This window comes from Anas platyrhynchos, chromosome 14 (assembly GCF_047663525.1).
Source record: "Anas platyrhynchos isolate ZD024472 breed Pekin duck chromosome 14, IASCAAS_PekinDuck_T2T, whole genome shotgun sequence".
NCBI lineage: Eukaryota > Metazoa > Chordata > Aves > Anseriformes > Anatidae > Anas > Anas platyrhynchos.
In genome coordinates this window covers 5,182,186-5,203,459 of record NC_092600.1, presented here as the reverse complement: position 1 = coordinate 5,203,459, position 21,274 = coordinate 5,182,186, and the positions used below count along the sequence as shown (strand labels likewise).

The 21,274-nt window shown below is 42.9% G+C and overlaps 1 protein-coding gene across 2 annotated transcripts in view; it reads left to right on the top strand.

The window, feature by feature from the left end:
* Positions 1-21,274, top strand: part of ADAMTS2 (ADAM metallopeptidase with thrombospondin type 1 motif 2) — a 176,797-nt gene that overhangs the window by 113,772 nt on the left and 41,751 nt on the right. For both annotated transcript variants that reach the window (XM_027468533.3, XM_072023135.1), the window contains 2 exons: positions 2,787-2,989; positions 13,554-13,637. In XM_027468533.3, the coding sequence (XP_027324334.2) occupies positions 2,787-2,989; positions 13,554-13,637 (287 nt within the window). The remainder of the gene's footprint in view (positions 1-2,786; positions 2,990-13,553; positions 13,638-21,274) is intronic.

The window sequence follows — 21,274 nt, the reverse complement described above, 5'->3', positions numbered from 1 at the left end:
CGTAAATATCCAGAGCTCTGCTGCTGGTCTGAGGCAGACTCCAGCCGGTTGGGAAGCACGGCAGGGCCGTGCCTCTGAAGTACCAGTGCCTGCTGGCCGAGCTGTCTTGGAGGGGCAGCATAATGTGTGAGTGTGGTGAGTTTTTATGCTCTGAGCAGAACGTAAAGTGGTTGGTTGGCACCCACTGGCAGCAAGATGAAACCCAGGGAGCCTCCTGATCACTCTTCCCAGGAGCCAGCAGGACTGTCAGGGTGCCAGTGGGACAGCGGTGAAGGGAGCAGAGGGAGAGCAGGCAGTTTCACTGCAGGTTGGTAAGTGCAGGATGCTAGGATCGCGTTTTGCCTCCAGCTGATTTACTCACAGCAGGAATAAAGAAACCACATGAGTAGTTAGCTTGACTTTGACACATCAGGGAAAGAAATGAAAGCACAAAAGCTTTAGATACCTTGACAGCCACCCATCCACCAAAACAAAGGCATGGCAGCTGAGGCTGGCAGGCCCCCAGCCATCAGAGCTGCCCATCTGCAGCCTGCACCAGCCCCGTCTGCAACCGCACCGCAGGGCTCAGGCTCTCCCCCGCCTGCTGGTTTGCAATATCACATCTGATAGCTTTGGCCTCGCTGCTTATTGCTGTATTTTTTTGTGTGAGTGGCAGAGAGAGGACACGACCTGCAGCCCCTGCCAGCCCGGTCTTACTTTTCTAGAGGGCTTATAAGAGTTATTGTCAAATTTTACAGTAACTGTGATTTGCCTTATGGATCATGAATGTATGATTGCCCCATGATCCCGTAGCGAATCTCCTGAGCCCACTGTGATAGCTAAGTAATTACTTCTGGGAGCTAGCGAGAATTAAAACTGAGGCTTTCCCAGTGGAGTAAACCATGAGATAGGGCTGGTGCTGGCTGCTGGCTGGCTTAGAGCCCTGCCAAAGGGCTCTCTCCATCGCTGCCAGGCCAGATGCGTTCCCCTCCACGGCAAAGCTGGGCTCTGTGAGAAGAGCAAATTTTCATGCTGAATCACGGGTTCTGACCAGCCTAATCTTAAAATCTTGCAGCCCCGGGAGCAGAAGCTGCCGGGAGCTTTGGGGCTGGCAGAACATGGTGGTTGTGTTTGCTAGCTGTGTCAGGCACTGACCTCCCAGGAGAAGGACATGGGGGCCCTGTGGGGACATAGGGGCACCACACGGGGCCTTCTCTGTCTTTCTGGTGAGCGAGGAAGGAGCAGTGAGTGCAGCACAATTGCCTGAGGCTGTGGGTTTCATGCCAGGCCTTTCTACATAGGCACAGGTGTCCTTCAGGGGCTGTCCTCTGCCTAGAGGTCTCTTGCAGGGGGCAGAAGGATGAATATTTATGCTACTCAGGCATTGTACACAGCAGACACAGGCTGAAGCCCAGGAGAAGGCACAGCAAAGGATGCAGGCGGTGTGGCTGAGGTGGGAGCCCGCCTGTGCTTCCCCTCCTGGTGCCTGAAGGCCGCACGGCGCCACACGTTGGCACCGCGGCATCACTCAGGGCCTGCTGAGGCGGCAACCTGAGGCTGCGGCCTTAAGGCAAGAGCCCACTACTCTTGTAATGAGCCCCGTGGCCTGGTGACTCATTCCTCTCTACCCAAGCAGCCAGTTTTGATGTGAAAACTTCAATAAACGAAGATGGAGAATCCACTTTCTTTTGTAACATTTCCAAGAGTTGTTTCTTATTTCTCCTTTGAAGGTGATAGCTTTAGCTTCCTCCCTTTGCTTCCTATTATGTTGCTCTGAAGTGAGCGCTGGAAGCCTTTAATCAATCCACAGCGCTCTCGCTGCCTTTCTGAGCAAGTCTTTCTTCTGACATCCTCTGAAATTAAGAGATTCTTGTTGGGGCTCCCAGGGCTCTTGTAATGCAAATGCAAATAATGATATTAACAGTCATCATTGTTATTTTATGGGGTGAGATGTCAAGATTACGTATTTTCACGTTCATTTTTAGTGCCTAGGTGCCACATCAGGTGTACCCCGTCCTGTCAAAGTACAAGCTTTTCATATCGCAGGCGCTATTAAAACCATTAGCAGTAATGTTGGCCGCTGTTGTGCCTGATGGATTGGTCTTTGACATGCAGTAATGCAAAGTGACATGACAAACCGGGAATGAAGAATGAAAAGCTGTTAAACAATTCCTGAATGTAGCTTGAAATGAATTCATTTTGTATCTAAAGTGTGTTCCTGATCTGTAACAATAAAGAGGATTTATGTCAGTGCTGTCGAATTACATCTGTGTACCTAGGAAAGAAGCTAATGTGATGAGGGGTGTGGGGTTGGTTTGTTACTACCTGCCTGAATATTAAAAAGTTATGTTGGCAACTTACCTTGAAATATGATTGTGGGCAGTAAAATCAGATTTAAAGTGTGTTATCTGCCTTTAATTGTGGTTCTGAAATCATGGATATCCTTGGTAGCATGGGACCCCTGAATGGTGTATTTCTGTTACTTTGAAGTACTTTGAAGCAATAATTATTTTACCACAAACAGCTCCATCAGTCTTATCAAGACATTGGTGTCTGTCCTTTTGGCTTTATATTTCTTTCACAATATTACTTCGCAGACAGAATTTCTTTTACTTTGCAAAGTAACTTTTGAGGTCAGATTTCTCTCTCTTGTTTAGGTCATTTTTAATTTTCATTAAGTGCGACTAATGCTGTTGTGTAACATATGGAACATAACTAAGGCTGCTGCTTCAAAATCATACCGGCTTAGCTGAGACCTGAGCCTGAACCGTGGCTGGTTGCTAACTTGTTTGTCTGTCTGATTTCAGCGGCTAACCTCACTAATTTGGATCGTCTCGACAGCGCATTGAGCCTCATTGAAGACCGGGTGCATAGATCAAGGCAGCGCTATCGAAGGCATGCGACGGATGATGATTACAACATTGAAGTCCTTCTGGGGGTTGATGACTCGGTTGTTCAGTTCCATGGGAAAGAACACGTTCAGAAGTACCTGCTGACCCTGATGAACATTGTGAGTACAGCCCTGCTAACTGCGCTGCGGGAAGACAGCGAGGGGAGGGGGGATGTAGGTTGGCTGAGCCATTTGATTAAGACATCATAGATTTTTCTCATGGCAGGAGATAAAATAATTCTAGGAGCAAAATCCAGGCCACTTCTAGAAAAGCCAAAATGGGAGAAGGAAAAGAAGAAAAAGGGCGAAGGAAGAAGCTGGCAGTGGGACTATTAAAATGTTCAAAGTCCTGCTTATGTGTTTTGATGGATGGTGGCATAGGGTCAGGGCCTCAGGTCCCTGGAAGTCCTTGCATTTTAGATGTGTATTCCCTTATCCTAAGCTCCCTGCTGAAAAACATGGTTTGGAGAACTGTCTTCAAATATGGTTGTATTAGAAGCTTCGATTGGCTTATACATTTTTAAAACTGCTCAGTTAAGTTCTTTGATTCCTCAAGAATCGCTTCAGGTCCCAGGCCACCTACCTACTCCTTGTTCACACTGCAGTAAAATGTTATGCAGTCTTGCACTGAACTTTCTTAAATTGATTTAGTATTTAGTCTATGGCAGACACCTTTGGATTTCCTTCATTAAATATTTAATCTTGAGAACCACTGTCAGTGCAACAGACTATATAATGCAGTAGTGATAAAAGCAGATAGTAGAGAATATTTGAAGGAACCGTCTTCTCTTTCTAAATATCAGAGCAATAGGCTCACCCATAATAAGCAGCCCTCTAGTACCCCAGTCAGTAAGCAAGGCCTCTGTTTTGTGGGATAAGAATCAAGTTTTGAAAAATCATCTCTTTTATAGATCAAAATCAAAATGTGTTTATTCCTTTGGCCAAAAAATGGGAGTAAGTGGTAGCCCCCTTCATAGGCATCTCATTCTGGGATGACTTTATTCCTTCTCATGCTCACCTGGAACAGAAGTCTGTTTTCAATAATATACGCTTCTGTAAAAACTTTAAGTTCAGCAAATTTGTGTTCTTTGTGAAATGTTGTTGAATAAAAATTGTAGGTCGGCTCTGTTTTTGGCAGGTAGACTAGGATTGCTGAAATGTGCGTTAGGAGGATGGGGTGTCTGTAGGTGACTTCCTGGCATTGCAAACCGCAGAGGCAGATATATGGACAAAAATCTGTGCTGTTAGGTACATTTGCCTGGGATGTATTTTTTCTAAGATACATAGTTTAATTGTGAGGCTTATTTTTTGATTTCTTTACTGCATTCTTTTAACAATGTGTGGAATGTCAGTGTTTTTCATTTTAAATGAGAGGTGGAATACAGTTTAAGAAAATCCCTTGTGTGATATAAATTCAATTGACTGCCTTTTTATAACAGTGTTGTAAATAGTTAAAAATCTGCACTAACATTAGAGTTATAGGGTACTTGGTGTATACTCTGATGGCTGTAAATACATACATTCTAAACAAAAATGACATAGTGAATTTCATTTATTTGTGTGGTTTGTTTCCTCTGAGGCTTAAGACAGTCTACAGTGAAACAGATGGTTTTATATATCTCTAAATTAACAAGCCAAAGGGGCCAAACCAGGAATGTGGCAAAGAGGCTGAAATAGATTAACCAGGACTCTTTACTTATCATGTCACTTAAAACTATTTTTAAGAATTAAAATATATGGTAATGGTAAAGAAGCCATAAAAGTTCCAGCTCTGGAATATACTTGATCCTAACTTTAGCAAACCATCCAGCACGCAAATTGTAAGAAATAACAACTCTGAAGCATGCTGTCTCTGCAAGTGGTTTAGAAAGTGCAGCCTGTGTAACCGTATCCGCAGGGCTGTAACAGCTCTTGGCACAGGCAGCAGTTGTTCAGTTGGGAGACGTGAGGTAGAAACGTGTCCTTTGGGGACTGAGGATGAGGATGTGCTCCTTCCCTTCGTGTCCACGATGCGAGCAGCCTCTAGAGGAGGCGCTGGGAAGTCTTTGGCAGTCAGCAGAGTTGTCCTGATCTTTCCTTCATCAAAACTCAGCCAGTTTCTAGAGCCTATAATTTAGAAGAGTGAGGTAGCGGTGACCAGTTCTCTGTTTCCAGCTTTCTAAACTTTGTTCCAGTATGAAGAGGTAAGAGGGCTTTGTCACTGCAGGTACTACCTGTTACTGCGTGTATAAGGTAGGTTTCTGGTGAGGTACATAGATCCAAGGATAGCTGAAAGAGAAGAGATGGTTGCAAAAAATTCCATCTGTCTTTTAAATTCTGGTGAAAGATCCTACCATGGTCATCAGATTGTGTTTTCCCTGCTGGTTTTGTGGGTGTAATCAATTCGCTTTGTACAGTAACAAGGCATTAAGCATAAAATCAATTAGTTTCGTATGGCAACAAGGTATTAAGTGTAAAATCAAAGTGTATGTAGCAAGTAAATAAACTAAATAGTGGAAGTATTTACTGGAGATAAGAGGGCAATTGAAAGGGTTGAATTTCTGTGGTTCCCAAAATAAAATAAATTCCAGGTGAACCCTCCCTCGTGCCCAGAGTCCCAGAGGCGTGATCGCTTTCCCAGAAGCAGCTCCCAGCAGGGCTGCCCTCCCCACTTCGCTTGATTTCACCATGCGTGATGGTGTGAGCAGTTGTCCTTAATTAACTTTTCCCAGGGATCTTGGGTGGAACCCCACCACCGACCCAATCAAAACAATATATTTTTTTCAAGGCCAGCGCAACGACTTACTCAGTAAATCTGTTTTGTGCTGCTTAAGTGATGTGTTACAGTCCACACCTAAAAGCCATAAAGTGAGAAAAAACAGGGGCTGGGTGTCCTGGCTATCTTGAATAGCTGTGCTAATATTTATCCCAACGTTTGGAAGTGAAGTCAGTCCCTAACGAATGGTGAGAGACGCCAGAGGATTTTGAACACTCGGCTTCAGCCACGTATTGCCTGTCTGTCCGCCAGCCGTGTCACCGCAGCGAGCTAGGCCTCCTGCCACCTCGCTTTTATCCTCCAGTCATTTCCTCATACAAAAACTTTGCTCGCTTTTGACATCCCCTCTTCTCTGCTCAGCACCATTGGGGCAGTCAGTCCAGCTCTGGAAAAAAAAAAACGCCTTTGTTTTGCACTTCAGAGACCCTCGGCTGCCTCTTGCTTGCACCATTTTCTTTTGTGCATCATGCTGGGTTTCTTCCTGGGAAGGATATTAGCTTGCACAGTGCTCTGTGTTTCCAAGTGCGAGCCCACACATTGCACAAATTAACTTTGTATTTATAGCATGCAGGAGCATTGCAACAGAGGAGAGATACTTGGGAGGTATCTCGCAGCCCTGTCGTTTACTCAAGAACATGGAAGGTAATTTAATTTCTGCAAGAAAGCGGCTAAAGAAGTCAGGGATTTTATCTGCTCCTACAAGTGTATGGGAAATATTAAAAAGCACTTGGCTAGAAGCGGCACTGGAGAATTATCTTGTTCATCGGAAACAAAAGGATTTCACTGCAGGAGGCTTTGGGAGGAGGAGCAGGGTGCTGAATGGGCACGGCTGAGCTGAAGCGGGTGTTGATGGTAGCGAGCCCGGGGCTGAAATCCTCAGATTGTTTCTTAACCCTCTTAGAAACAGTTTGCAGCATTAAGCAGGCCTTCTGTGGCCTGCTGTGGAAGAGCAGCAGAGCTGGGGCTGGCCACTACGTTACCCGACTGGGCTGTGGCATTAGGTAGGGTGAATATTTCCATGGGGTAGGGTGAATATTTTCATGGGGTAGGGTGAATCTTTCAGGCTCCTTGCCCCTGTGTTCAGGGTCTCATCCAGGGTGAAGACTTCAGGTCTTCACCTTTCATGCCCTTTTTCATTTTGTGTTTTTTAATTTGTTAGTTTTCCCAGTAAGACCCCTGCCTTAGCCTTTTCTTGCTTATTTTGTCATTCTTCCTGGATTCCCATAGCAGTATTTGTGAGCCTCATTTCAAGTTGCTCATTTGCTAATGCTGGCAATTGTCTTGTATATATATTTGGGGAGAATTAGTCTAAAAGCTGTGTGCGTTCTTTGATTTTTGGACTATTTTGGAGGGCAAAATAAAAGAATCCTTAAGTTTGTACTTTCCATTCCTTTACTGTAAAAGATACGGTGGTGCCACATTTAGTGTCCAGCCTGTGTTACATCCATGTAATGGGTATGGTCAGAATGTTTGCAATGTTAAAATTTGGCTTCTCAAAGCAGACAGGGACCTACCTGTCATTATTTCATTGGGAGATAGACCCTAAATAGGATTTATGCCTCACTTGGGGCTAGATTTATCTGAATATTTAGACATTTACCTGCCTTTGAAATCAGTGAGAGTCAGTTTTAAAAATTAGCCCATAGGATTATGTCTCTCCCAGACTTCAAGTGAAACTTCAGCTCCAGAACAAATAGATTTAACAAATTTTCATTTGAATAACTGAAATCGATGGGAGTTATGCAGCTGGGAGCTTTGGAAAGTCCCAGGAGTCTTTCACCTGCATCTTTCAGCACTACACATATCTTTGAAATTGTGGCCCTGAGGCACTCTTGAATATGTTATCCATCCTCTTTAATAGGATGTACATGATACTACTATTATATATGAGATTTTTGCTTTCGTGCCTTTGGCTGATGAGGGATGAAGATTTCCAGGTACAGAACAGCAAGTCCCTAATGAGAGGAAAGGGCAGAAATGCCACTGGTTTCTAACTGGCAGTTGGATGAAAACCTGAAAGCATGTCTAATTCAAGCTGTTAAAAAGAAAGTGATGATTGAATACTTTGAAATAATGGTGCACCCTGTATTCAGAATCATGCTTTTTAAACTAAAAAGCGTTTTTCTAGACAGGAAGGGTATCTCAGTAATATAGATTGGACTGGATTTTTAAAAGTAAATAATTTATAAGCTCCAATACTCATTATTTCAAATCAGTTTATTTCAACGTATAGACTTCAGATCTGGACTAACTCCAAGAAATTGCTCAAATAACAAATGCAAGTCCAGATCTATTCATCTGAGGGACTGTAGCTGTCAAAAGTAGAATTACAGCTCGTTTGAAAATTTAACATGTATGAGAGCTAGCTCTGCTTTTAGGCTGTTCGTTACGAACCAGTAGCTGTGACTTCTGAGGAGGAAAGTTTCTGATGAGACCTCAGAAGATTATTTTCCTTCGTTATCTTGATTGCCTCACTACAGTAGAAGTTGCACACGTGACTGGGCATTCAGGAGGTCCTGTAGGAAATATTCTCTCTGAACCCATACAGGTTTTATTTATTTCCACCTCGAGTTTATTCCCAGTGCCAATTAGGTGAGCATTTCTCATGATTAACAGGACTGTGCCTTGCTGTCCTGGTGTACCTAGCCCAGACCATCACATAGGTTTCGGTACCACCCTTTCGGCAGAGGGTAATTACTGTTAGAAGATGGATTTTCCTTTTCTCCAAATACCGACATGAACTTTAGCCATAAAGGTTGCAGTCAGGAACTTCTGTGATGTGACAGTGCGGTTTGTGTGATGGAGTATGGATAATTAGGATCAGCTTTTGAATTTTGGATGCTTTCCTTAACCAAACCACTTAAACTTAAAGAGTTCACTGCATTTTTTGCATTGACACCGTGTCTTGTGTTAAAATGAGTTAATCTGCTTAATTATTTTATGATACTTCAGTAGATTTTATTAAAGTGACCTTGGGACAGTAATTCAAACAAATACTACTTTTTTTGGTGCAAATGTAATTTACAGTGTTTGGAGAAACTTCCCAGAGCAGTGGTTTGTGGGCAAAAAACGAGGAGTTCCAAGAGCCCGAGGGAGGAACTGAGAAAAATAAATTAGTCGTGAAGTCAGGAAACAAAGTCTATGACCTTTCTAAAACCCATGTAACAGTCAAAGATGAGATAGAGACCTGTAACACGACGCTACCAAGTGTCTTGCCAACACATCTGCTCAGGGGAATGTTTTTCATTTTGATCAGAAGCAGCTAGCTTGGACTTGGTAACATCTACTGACTGTCACCCCCGTGAAGGTAAATCAGCCCTCGGACATGGATTCACATTCAAAATGCCAGATTCTTATCTCTGTTTCATAATGCACATTGCCAAGCTCTACTAAAGCTGCCCGTTGCCTATGGTTTTGAGCGGAATAGTAGTTTTCCAAATCTGAGATCACAGTTTGACCTTTAAGTTTCATGTGTGTTGTGTGCTTTCATTATTCTTTTTTCCTTGTGATGCTCAACAAGGATTTGCAGAAGAAAAAAAGAAAAAGAGTTCCTCTCTGAGGAAATGAGGAAATGCCTTGTGGGGACTAAAAAGGGAGACTGGGAGCCCTGGATTTGCCTGATGACTTTCTGTGGGACCGTAGTTTATCCACCAAAAGAACTGATGTAATGTTATTCCTGTGGGATTAAGAAGAAGCTTTGGGAATGTTAGAAATGTCAGTTTGGGATCTTCAAAAGCATAACGGAGGTGATGAAAATAGAAGAGGATAGTGGTGTTTGAAGTGGGAACGCAGAAAAATAAAGTGAGAGGGGGAACGCTTTTGGGAGGGGTCAGATTACAAAATTTTGCGCTCAGTATCCACCATGACATTTCTGGTTCCTCGTCCGTAATTCGAAACAGCCATTCCTTACAGAAATAGACAATCCCTGGATGCCCACCAGGCACCGAGGCTTTGCTGCAGATAATTAAGATCCGATGAATGAACTGCAGCTCGGGCTGGGCTCGAACAATGACTTGCCAGAGTGCTGCCATCCCACGGGGCAGGCGCTGATGCTCTCCGGCTCCTCCACTATCGCGATCACACGTGGTCCCCGCGATGCCCGAGGGCAAGTAGCCACAGGTGATGTCCTCAGCAGCGGTTGTGCAAGGATGTTTGGGTGGCCAAAGAGCCATCTAACGGGGCTGGATGGATCAGCAATTTGAAGTGTCTTTAAAACCAGATGCATAAAGTGCAGCTCATGTCGTGCTCTCCCCAGATGGTCAGATACAGCCTCTGATGGCCGCTGTAGCTGGGTCAGATCTGTTTGAGGCTGAGGATCACCAGCAGTTGTAACTATCAGCACATATCCTCAGTTACAACTGCTGGCAACCCTGCTGGCATACTGCTAGAGCTGGAGGCTCTTTATTGCTATTTGCATTACAACAATTTTCAACATTCCCCGACAGGATCAGACCCCGTTTCGCTGACTAATAAAAGCTTTGCAGTGCTTCTTTAACAAAGCATGGTGCATCTCATGAATGCTTATCTTCACTTTAGTTGTTTGGGGTTATTTTGATGTATTCTGCTTGCTTACTCTCTTGGCTTCAAACTTGCTTAGGGCAGAAGAATGATAAAATAAGCAGAGAGGGACACAAGAAGAAAAAATAAATCAAGTCCTTGTTTTCCTAAGTAGAACCAATCTGTGCCAGCCTGGTTTCTAAACAGAAATAGAAATGCATGTTTTGCTTTGACTGAAATATCCCACAAAAATAAACCACGATACTTAGTTGCCCCAAAATAGTTTGTGAACTACAATAGTTTTATGAAAAATCTCTTTGCGGTATTTCGCCGTGCTTTGAATTCCTTGAGATTTACCCAGCCTTCTTCATCACCCTGTATAAATGCTGAATCACTGTGGAGATCTAACAAGATTTAATGCAAAATCTTCACTGCCTTCAGTTCAGGAGCTGGCATTTTGAGATGGTCTCTATGCACTCTTTTTTCCTATGCAGCAAAACAACTTCAACCTGTGGTCCTTGCTGATCTAAGAGCACATCGATTCTGATTCTTCTTTTGTTGCTAGAAATCAGGATGTGCTACAGAAGTACATGGTATGGAGTGCTGCAAAAGTACTATGTAATCATTTTCACACCTGAGTGTGTTTATTATATGGCCATCTGAACATACATGCCTGTAGTTTGATTATCTGTGCTTGGAAACAAACACTTCAGCATCTAAAGCAGCAGTTGTGTTGGATAAGAGCCTGGAGCTTTCCAATTCCATGGGATGGTCGGTCATTTTAGGCCCTGTGCAGCAGGCTGCGTTAGCTAAACTCTGCTTTCCTGTTAAATTGGCAGGTGGAAATGCGAGGAGGCTGAGCTAGGGTTGGTGGAGGCCCTTCCAGTGTGTGCTTTTCATGAATGTTTGCGAGCACAACATTGGGTCACTCAGATCTCATTTCTTTAATAACTTCCTGAAACAAATAGGTGCAATTTAGGTCATGCTGAAAAAAAAAAAAAAAAAAAAAAAAGCAAAGCATCTGTTTCAGCATATTATCTATGTGCAGTGAGACGCTGCTGGGAAAGCCACAGTTCAGCTTAGAGAAAGGAGCAGAGGGTTCAATTCAGCCGCTGTGTGAAGAGGGCTTGGACTCATCCTTTTTAATGAAACCAAGACCCAGAGTTTTGAATTGACCCACTGTCTCGCAGAAAACCCAGGATCCCAAGAGAACCAAGCAGCTTTTTACAGTGCTTGTGCTTTTCTGTTCATTCACAGTTTGTTTGTTAGATGTCATTTGCATGAACAGTCAAACAGTGTTTCGATTCTGTTCCGTCAACGTTTTCATGCCAAGTTTCCTTTTGGCACGCAACAGCGATACGGTTGTTCTGTTACTCAACTATTGTTAAAAGAGGCTTAGGTTAAATTCGGGAAGTTAATGAGAGAATGGTGTGCAGCAACTTGGATTATGCGTTATGAACTAATTAAATACTTATTTACATGCTGTTCCTACTGTCTTCTGTAGAGGAGTTTTTGTGCAGGACTCATTTCACGTATAGATAATTTACAGCGTATTTAAGCCTCGCAGCACTGATGCGTGTGTTCTGTTCCCAGTCCACAAAGAGCGAGGCAAATTAATATCCCTCCCTCCCTGGACAACTGGCAAGGGGCTTTTTCCCAGTCTTGTAAAGCAAAACACGTGTTCACATCTTACCTCTGTATAATCTGTATTCAGAAATGGTCCTCAAAAAATCTTTTAGATACAGAAACATAAAGTGAGTCCTGTAAAATCTTATTTACACATGCAAATACACGATCTAATTTCCAGAGCTGTTGTTTACAAAGCAGGTCAGCTGCTGCATACTGCAATGAAAATAGCAGCCCTGAAGCCGCTCATAACCCTGGGCTCTTCTTCCACCCATCTTCCAGCCAAGGATCTGCTCATCCACCCGTAAGGAGCCCGGGTGCTCAGACATCCCACAGCCATTCCCCGGGTGCCCAGGCAGATGTCCTGCAGGGCCTGAGTCTGCTCCAGGAGCTGCCGGCCAGCCGTGCTGCCTCGTAACCAGCGGTGCGGGATACTCAGGACTTGAAAACCTGCACTCTTACCAGGCATAAGATTAGGTTCCTGTATCCAAAAATACTGATAAAATGAATTAAGATTCACTTTAAAATGTCAGTGAAGATTGCTGAGTGAAACCTACACTGATGTACTTAGTTTTAATTATTTTTACAGGGATAAAAGATGGGTCGTTAGAGCTAGGGCTGGTTGAAGAAACAGGGCATTTTTTATTACTATGTTTCTAATGAAAAGTATTCTGAATGTTACTTATTAACTTGTATTAAGGAATCTGTTTGGTAGGAATAAATGAAATTTGTGTCCGGCCAGTAAAGCGGTCCAGTTTGGCGCAGTCATTACCAAGGGAAGGATGTTTGTGGAAAGACACTTGCCCTGCAGGGAATTTCATCTGCCTCTTCGAATTTGTGAAGCTAAACTCCTGCCATTTGGCTGAGCACCTTGGTGCAAATGAGCAGTCTGGTCTCATGCATCCATTCATCACCGAATATCTAAATCAGCCTCTTTAGCAGTTAATATTTGCCTAGCTTGCTTGTAGCGCTGTTTCCTAAGTCATCTTTATACATCCACATTTCATTCTCCACTGTAAATATTTACCATTCTCTTTTCAGTGTTTGTAGGCTGATTTGCTTGTGTGCATGTTCAGTTATGTAGCTCTAGCATAAAACAGAAGACAGGTTTTTGTTTTTTTTATTTGCTGGCATTTTTTAGCTTTGGTTCTGCTTACAAAGTTTAACATTGATTAGGTGTGACATCCAACAAAGCCAGCCCATGTGGCTGACCATGCTTTTGGGAGGAGGAAGATCCCCTTGTCAGAATGGAATTTGATGAGTCCCAGATGGAAGAGTTACGGGGGGCAGCTGAGCAGATCCAGCAGATCGCTCTCAGGAGAGAGGCAGCCCCAGGGCCTGGCCCTCTGCTCACTCGCCCCTTTCCCATGCATGGTGTCACCCAGCAGAGAACTCCTCTAGATTTCTGTGTCCTGGGCTCAGGTGCATCCATGTGGGATGGAGCAGGGAGAAGGAAGGAGCTGGGACTCTCCTTTGGCACCAGGAGCTGGTAGATCACAGGTACAGAGGTACACCAGGCTTTGCAGATGTGGAAATCTGCTTAGGTTGGCACTTAAACAGCTGTTAGTATGAAGTCTCTGATAATGTGCTGATTTTAAATGATTTCCTGAATTATGGCCTGTTCAGAAGCTGCAGTGGAGTCTAGAAAAAAAATTTGCTCTCACATCAGTGGAATTTGCCCTTTTTGTATGTGATCACAGGTGATCTTTGTCTCAGTAACAGCACACAAAAGGTGCTGTTCTGTCACTGCTTTCAGAGCTACTTGCTGCCAGCACCATGGTTGAAGCTCTGACTGCTCTCTTGCAGGTTAACGAAATTTACCACGACGAATCCCTGGGTGCTCACATTAACGTTGTCCTGGTGAGGATAATCCTACTGAGCTACGGCAAGGTAAGTAAGTGTTGTGTTAGATGGAGGAGATCAAGGTCTCTGAACTTAATTCTTTTATGAGTGGTGTAGTTACTCGTGACATGTATCAGATTTGTATTTTAGTTTATACATTGCCTTTACAGTCTATGAATATAAAGAACATTTATGTTTATACCCATTTGTCTATCATTTGAACTTCACACTGGGAAAATGATTATGATTCTTCTGTGTTTTCCCTGTGTCATTTTAAGTTGCTGCTTAGCTCGGCAAGTCTGTCTTTTCAGACTTGTTTGGAATAAACCATGAAACCTAGTGAGCATTCTGCTTCCTAAGAAAAATACGAAGTTTTGTGGTAGAACAGTACATAACTAACAGCGAACACATGCAAGATCAGTTCTGCAGGATGCTGAGGGCTATGACCTCATTCCAAGAACTCATTTCAACTTGTGCTTAACATTAGTGGGACTACACATGCTTAAAGTTAAGTGCAAGCTCAGTGGGATAGGGGCCAGAAGGCAAGAGCTTTGCAGATCAAATCTGTAATTAAGAGCTCCAAGTGTTCTCTTGTCTCTTCTAAGGGAGGAGTTACTCCATCGGCAAAATTCGCGTAAAGAGGAAAGAAATGCTACATGGTTTTCAAAAATATTAAACTGCTCTGTTTGTATAGCCTATTTTGGCTAAATCAACATCAAATTCCACAGAAACTGGACAATGGAGTTTCAAGTATGTCAATAAACGTTTTATTTAAGGACAGGCAGTTTTAGTGCTCTTTAGTAGGGCAGCATGTCCAGCTGCTCAAAGGAGAGCTTTATAATCTAATGTCCCTTTCTGTGACTGGGGTTGCTGGTATTTATTGCATGCTCCTGCAATAAACTTGAGGTCTGGAAGACTCCTTGTGTGTTCATGCAAGTTGCTAAAATGCTGTTTGGAAAGAGCCAACTCAGTGTCAGTGGTGAGGCTCCTCTGACAGTCACCAGTTTGTCGTGCTCATCACCAGCTAAAATTTTTTCTCCATGGTGTGAATGCCGGAGCTCCACATTCCAGCCTGGACCGGGCACCTGCTGTTGGGATAAGTTGTTCTGTCTGAGCTTTCTCCTCTGAGAACTAAACACAACAATCTGTCTCTGCTCTTCCTGCAGAGATACAATGACGTGGCTAAGTCTTTTGGCTAAGCTCAATCAGCTGCATGTCCAAAACTAAAAGGTAGAAGAGGTCACATTTTCTGTTTTGTGATCAAAAGTTTATGGTCTGCCTAGTGACATTAAATGATGAAATAAATTAAATAGTCTTGTGATTGCTGTAATGAAAGCAATTTGAGGGATTGCAGATTGACTAATAATTCTCAAAAATATCTCATGTTGCAATAGTGGAAGGACTACACGGGCTAGTCATTTCTTTGCTGTCCTTATTTCATAAATGTTTCATAATTGTTGTGCACGTCCATCTTTAGCTCAACAAATCTGCACTGTGAACTCAGTGTGAACAGAACACTGAGTGTGAACTCAGACAAGTTCTGCCACTTTTTCTGATGGAACACAATAGGTACAGTAGACCTCATTTCACCTTGAGAAACTTGCAGAGTAAAGCATTGTCAACTGGTAATTCGAAAGTTGTCAATCTCACATTAACCTTCTTTAGAGGAGAGAGCAGGGTGGAACACAGACACCTTAACTTCTTGTAGGGTCTTTGGTCACATTACTAACTAGCAGTTGCAGGTTGCTCTGTCTAATCTGCTTGTGCATGGTTTACTTATGGATTCTAGCTCCATAATCCACAGCAGACGATGTTTTAGTTCCAGAGTTATCCTGCAGGACACAGTATCAAGTATTCTAGTGTCAGAAGCTAGCACTAAATAATCACAAAGAGAATTTCTCTTGCATTTCCGTATCTGATTCGTATTTACTCTAAAGGCAATTTATGGCTTTCTGAAAAAGTAAAATGAATGCAATAGGTATCATTTCAGAGCTCCTTTGCCTGATGGGCCTGCATCTCCAAGCTGTATAAGAATAAAGCTTTTTTTATGTTCATATTTCAGAGTTCTCGTTAGAGGACTAGTAACCAAGAGTAGAATACAAGGACGTTTCTCTGTGGAGGTCTGAAATTATTTAGCAGTGGAAAGGCAGAGGGAAAAGATGTATAGTTCTTATCTTCTGAGCCTTTTCTGAAGAATTAGAATAAAACCTTCAATATTTTATTGTCCTGCTAAAACACACCAGCACTATCATTTTTCAGGATCGTATATTCTATGTACATAGTAAAAGGAATGGTGAATGTACAAGTTAAGGCAATGCATGCATAAAGCAGCCTCTTTGGCTTCACAATATGGAAATATTATCCCAGTCCTGTTAGAGTTAGCATTTATTTTCAAAGCTTGTCGCTGATATCTTCAGATTCACTTGCTTTATTGTAGGTAATTTATATATATTATCAAGGGTGCCATTTAAATAATCATAATAATTACATTATGGTTCTGTAACTGATGAAGTATGTACCCTCACCATTAGGTTTCTGACAGCACTCTGAGCTATTGCCAATTCTCAGCCCCTAAGCAGCCTTTTACTATATTGTGTGTGCTTTTTTTTTTATTTTAAGAGGATTATATTATTTTATACAATATGTCATCTTTTGATAAGAATAATATGGACAATACTTGAGTTGCATAGCAACCAGCTTTTCAGTGATTCTTGCTTGAAGGTACTCCATTCCTTGAAACATACTTTTTAATATGTTCAAGCAAACAGCCATACATTCAAAAATTCACTAATTTCATTAATTGTATTAATTGACTTGAGAAGTTGAAAAAATGTTCATCACCAGGATGTTCCCTAGTGATGACGTTGAAGTTACTCCATGGGCAGGTTCACAAGATCTGACGCCGTCTTACTGAAGTAATGTTTGGTGCAAGTTATCACCTCTGGACTTAGGCTGAGGCTGTGGCAGCTGGAGACCATTAGCACAGAACGATGTGCAAAAGCTTTGGGGCAGGCTTCACATCCTGTCCCATCCTTTGCAGGATGCAAAGCTTGCCCCATATCCATGAAATATTTGGGAGTTGCTGTGCATTTTTCTATGTTTTCTTTACATTGACTTACTGATGTGATGCAATGCTGCAAATAAGTAAAATGTGGTTCATTTTTCTTCAGATGGGAAAAGAAGAGCTTGCTTGTTTCTGCCTTCTTGACTTCAGGAGTTACAAATTTTGGAAAATTCAGAATCATTTGAAAAGGCTATTATTCAGTGATTAAGCAAATTATTCCATTTAGATGTATTTTTGTTTTAAGAGCTCTGTAATCCAGCAAACTCTAGAACACTCAGGGAAATAGCCAAAGCAACCACTATCACCAAGTGCAGAGGAGGTGGCAAGAGATGAGCTGAAAATGGATTTGAAAACCCTGACTGGATATCATAAAATTTGTTTGGAAACATTTAAACCCTAAGCACTGCATAAAATCCTCTCATCGCCTCTTTGAGGTGGATGAATAAAGATTATTATTCCCATTTTACAGCTAAAAAAACAAAGACGCTAAGTGTTATTTTCCAAGGCCACACGGAAGGTCACTGGCAGGCTGGGGATAAGACCTCATAAATTCCTGGCTCCGGCCCCACGCTCTGTCCATCGACAATGGTGACTCTGTGTGCAGATGAAGTGCCTTTACACAGCAGCAGAGGAAAGCACACATTAGCTGTGATGGGTGTAATTAGAACAGTTATTAGTGAAAAAAAAAAAGTCATGAAGACTTTCAGAGGAACTGCATGGATTTCACTAAATGAGCCACATGAGGATTTATGAGAGTTATTTTTTGGGAAATGTGAACGTGGCCATGCAGGACACCTCTGAGCTGTCCTCTGGAGCAACATGCACAGCTCCAGGCACTCATGTTCAGACACGGGGTGGGATAGGCTGTGGGATGCCGTGTCTGCTCTGTGCTCAGCTGGGATGGAAACCAGTTAGCTACAGACCAGTGTTGGCCCCAGAACAAATGGTTGGCCTCTGGCCATGTATCAACTTGGTCAAACTGAAAGAGGAACTGGACCACCAGGGCAGAGAACCTTTCAAAAAGGTTAGGGGAGAGAAAGAAAAAGAAACAAGTTTTAATATGGCAATTTGGAAAAAGGTAAAATGAGATGGTTGTCTGCAATCTCACAGGACAGGTCTGTTCAACTGAGAAGGGTTTCAGTTATTCACACATCTCCCACTGCCCTCATTTGAGACAAGGGCTTACCTTTGATCTTTTCACAATGTGGTGTTCTCCGTCTCTGCCATCTGACCTTTTCGTGTCTAAGCTTGATGCAAGTGGGCAAGATGTTCTTGGCTCAGCCAGTCTGGAAAGCAGCAGTTCAATCTGAGCCAGGTTTTTCTCTCTGTTTCCCAGAAGGTGGCACAGGTGACACTGCTGAGATGGAAGGACAAACCAGCTCTCTCCCTTAAATCAGGTGTTTGACCTCCGCATTTGTCATTTGATCAAGGCTGGAGGGAAAAGCTCAGTGTTCCCCTCATCTCTACTTCTCCTGGGAAGAGGTGAGGGCTCAGTCTCAGAGCACTTCTGCCTGGCAAGGCGAGGGGGTTGCTAGCTGGAGTCACAAAACAGCTGAGCCTGGAAGCAACCTCAGGGCTTAGTTAGACCAACCCCAGTGCTCAAAGCAGGTGGCTCATGACATTGTCCAGTTGGGTTTTGAATATCACCAAAACCAGACTCTAGAACCTCTGCCAATGTCTGGCCACTCTTACAGTAAATATTTTTTTTTCTTGCATTTATATGGAATTTGTTGTATTTAAATTTGTGCCTCTTGTCTTTTTTCTGGATACAACCAAGAAGAGGCTTGCTAAGTCTTCTTTATTCCCCTCCCATCAGCTATTTATACACATTGATGAGGTCCCCCTGAGCCTTCTCTTTTCTATCCTGTGCTTGTGTTAGCTCACTAATGAGAAATGTTGAGTATCGTAGTTTTCCATGGTAAGTACAGAAAATCCTTAGAAAGAGCCTTCAAAACTGATGCCTGTTTCCTGGTTGAGAAAGGTAACTCATTTGTGTGTGTTTTCTTGATTACGAGCACTAACTGATTTTGCACAGGCTTAGCTGCAAGGCCAGAACCTACATGTTATTTACCATTTTGACTCCTGTTCATATTTTTGTGCTGTTATTGTGTGGCTAGATTAATATGGGGATAAAGATGAGAGAAGATATTGTCCTCCTTATTTTTATCTGTGTGAACTGATGAATTGCCTTACTTAGATACTATACTCACCATTTGTAATTTCCCAGTGTGTTTTGTTGGGACCTTGAAGAATGTAGAGCTGGCTGATAGCATAAACAGTACTTTGTATTCCTGATCTGCTTACATTTATACGGAATTAGAGACTGAAAAATGTTTACAAACTGCTGCCATAAGAAAGCTTTACAGATCCTTTGAATGCAAATGACAGTTTGCTGAATGAGCTATATTTGTTAGTTTGGTTACCATGGACACTAGATAATTCTTTTTATTTATTTTTTTGCTTGTCTTGTTCAGTGTTAGAGAAGAATATAAAAGATCTAATCCAATATACAGTGAACAACAGAAGTGCCATGTTTCACAGAAATGTTACACATTCAAGAAGGGAAAGTCATATGTTAAATTGTCTCCCAAGAATGCTCCAACTTTTGCTACCATAGTTTGGAGTCTAGCACGTTCAGCATATTTCTGCTCCTTCTGGAGCTACTGAAGAGCAGCAGAGCCTTCTCTGTTGGCACTCTTGGAGCACCACCTAATGGATGAGTTAGGGAAGGTGCTTTTCCAGCAAGCTCCTGACCTACCTAAAGTCCTTGTGTTAGTATTATCAAGTACCTGCTCATCACCACCATTGCTAAGTTGTACCCAGTTATGTCAGATGGCAGATGAATCAAGCACTTGGTTAATGAAAGCTGCCACTGTATGCGTAATACCAGTGTATCTTTTACTGGCAAATTGAACGTTCTTGAAAAGTTTGAGTAGAATATAGACTAAATTTGCAGTTTTCTCCAATGAAAATCTTATATTTGAAATTCTTAAAGAAAAATTATTTGACGTATTTCGTAGTTTCCAAACTATTTCCAAAAGTATTTGAAGGACCTCCCAGTACAGATTCATAAATGATGTGGTTTTCGGTCTCTCTATAACGGAGAACTTAACATCATGCTGATAACTCCCTGAAAAGCAAGACAGGTATCAAAGAAGGCTCAAAGGCATCTGAATCTGTGTAGCAACAACCTCAGAATCATCTCTTATTGCCCTGCTTTGCCTCTTTGTACTCATGGTGGTTGCAACTCAGTCCTCTTCCATTTTTGTTATTTTTTTTCTGCTTCTTCACTCTAAAAAGGAAGGGGAGTAGAAGAGATGCGAAGGCAGAATCAGAAAAGAAGGAAAATGAAGGGCATGAGTAGATGTTGGGTTTGTGAGAGCAAGGATCTCAGCTGGATCTTTGGTGCACACTGTCCTCGTAGGCCTCTGGGGTGCTTCCCCATGTGGGGGCCGTTCCCCCAGCCGAGGCCTTTCCACTTCTCGGCAAACATTTCCATCTGTTTCCATCAGCAGCTCTCTGAAATGCCCGCGGATTTTTTTGCTTTTCTTGCTGTGAGAAGGAAAATTTCTCTTTCCACTGGCAGTTTTCCTGCTGATCAGCTGAGTAATGCTCTCCACAGGCCTGCTGTCCTGTTTGGAAAGCCGGCCTTCCCAGCCAGCTGCAGGCCTTGCGTGTTCCTGGCAGCGGGGGCCCATTGCTGGCCAACACTAACACCTACACCTCTTCTCCACAGCCAGCCTGCTAGCCCCCAGCCTTTCGCTGTGTGACAGAGAGGGATTTTTGCTTTACTTTCAGTCCTTATTACTGCACACAGTTCATCTCTTTTCCTCTTTATCCCTTCACTGTGTCCATTTCATAGGGGGCTGAGGTTTTCTGAGTCTGATGAAAGCTCCCCATTGACTTCCAAGAGAAAATGTTATCAAGTGTTACCTGATATCTCTACAACAGTAAATTCTTGGACAACATTCTTCCAAAATGTATTATATCTGCCCTGTCTAGTAACAAGCTGTGCCTGGTCCCATGATTTCCTAAGCACCTTTCTTGCAGGACAGCAGCATTTATCTTTTAAGGCCGGGCAGCTGAAAAAGTGAATGAAAATTCAGTATGAAGGCACATCTGGCTCAGGAAATCTCTGTTCCAAAGACCACTGGAGCACTGCAGGTTATGTGAGGAAAATACCACAGCATACATAGGTCCCATAAATACCGACCTTAGGATCCTGGTGCCTGCTGTCAGAAGAGGACACTGACTTACATGGATTTTTGGCTGAGCTGGTGCAGTTACGTAGCACAGTGGGGATGAATCAGATCCCAGATTGGTGGTTCCCTGGCCATGCAATATTCACTGCTCCGGGATCACACCGATTCCAAATGAAACATGACTCAGGGCAGAGCTGGGAGGTTCAACGGCAAATGGTGACGCTCTGCCTAGCCATCAGTTTCTAGTGGTGGATAAAGGGATAATGAACCCTTGTGTTAGTTGAGACTTCCAGAGCATGGGAAGATCCTAGCAATGTGCCAAGGTCACTATTAATACTGCTGGAGCCATTCTGATTTAGAACTCCTTGACAAATTGCAGAGCATGAGAATTTAGGTGAAAATTTGCTAGGAACCAAGTG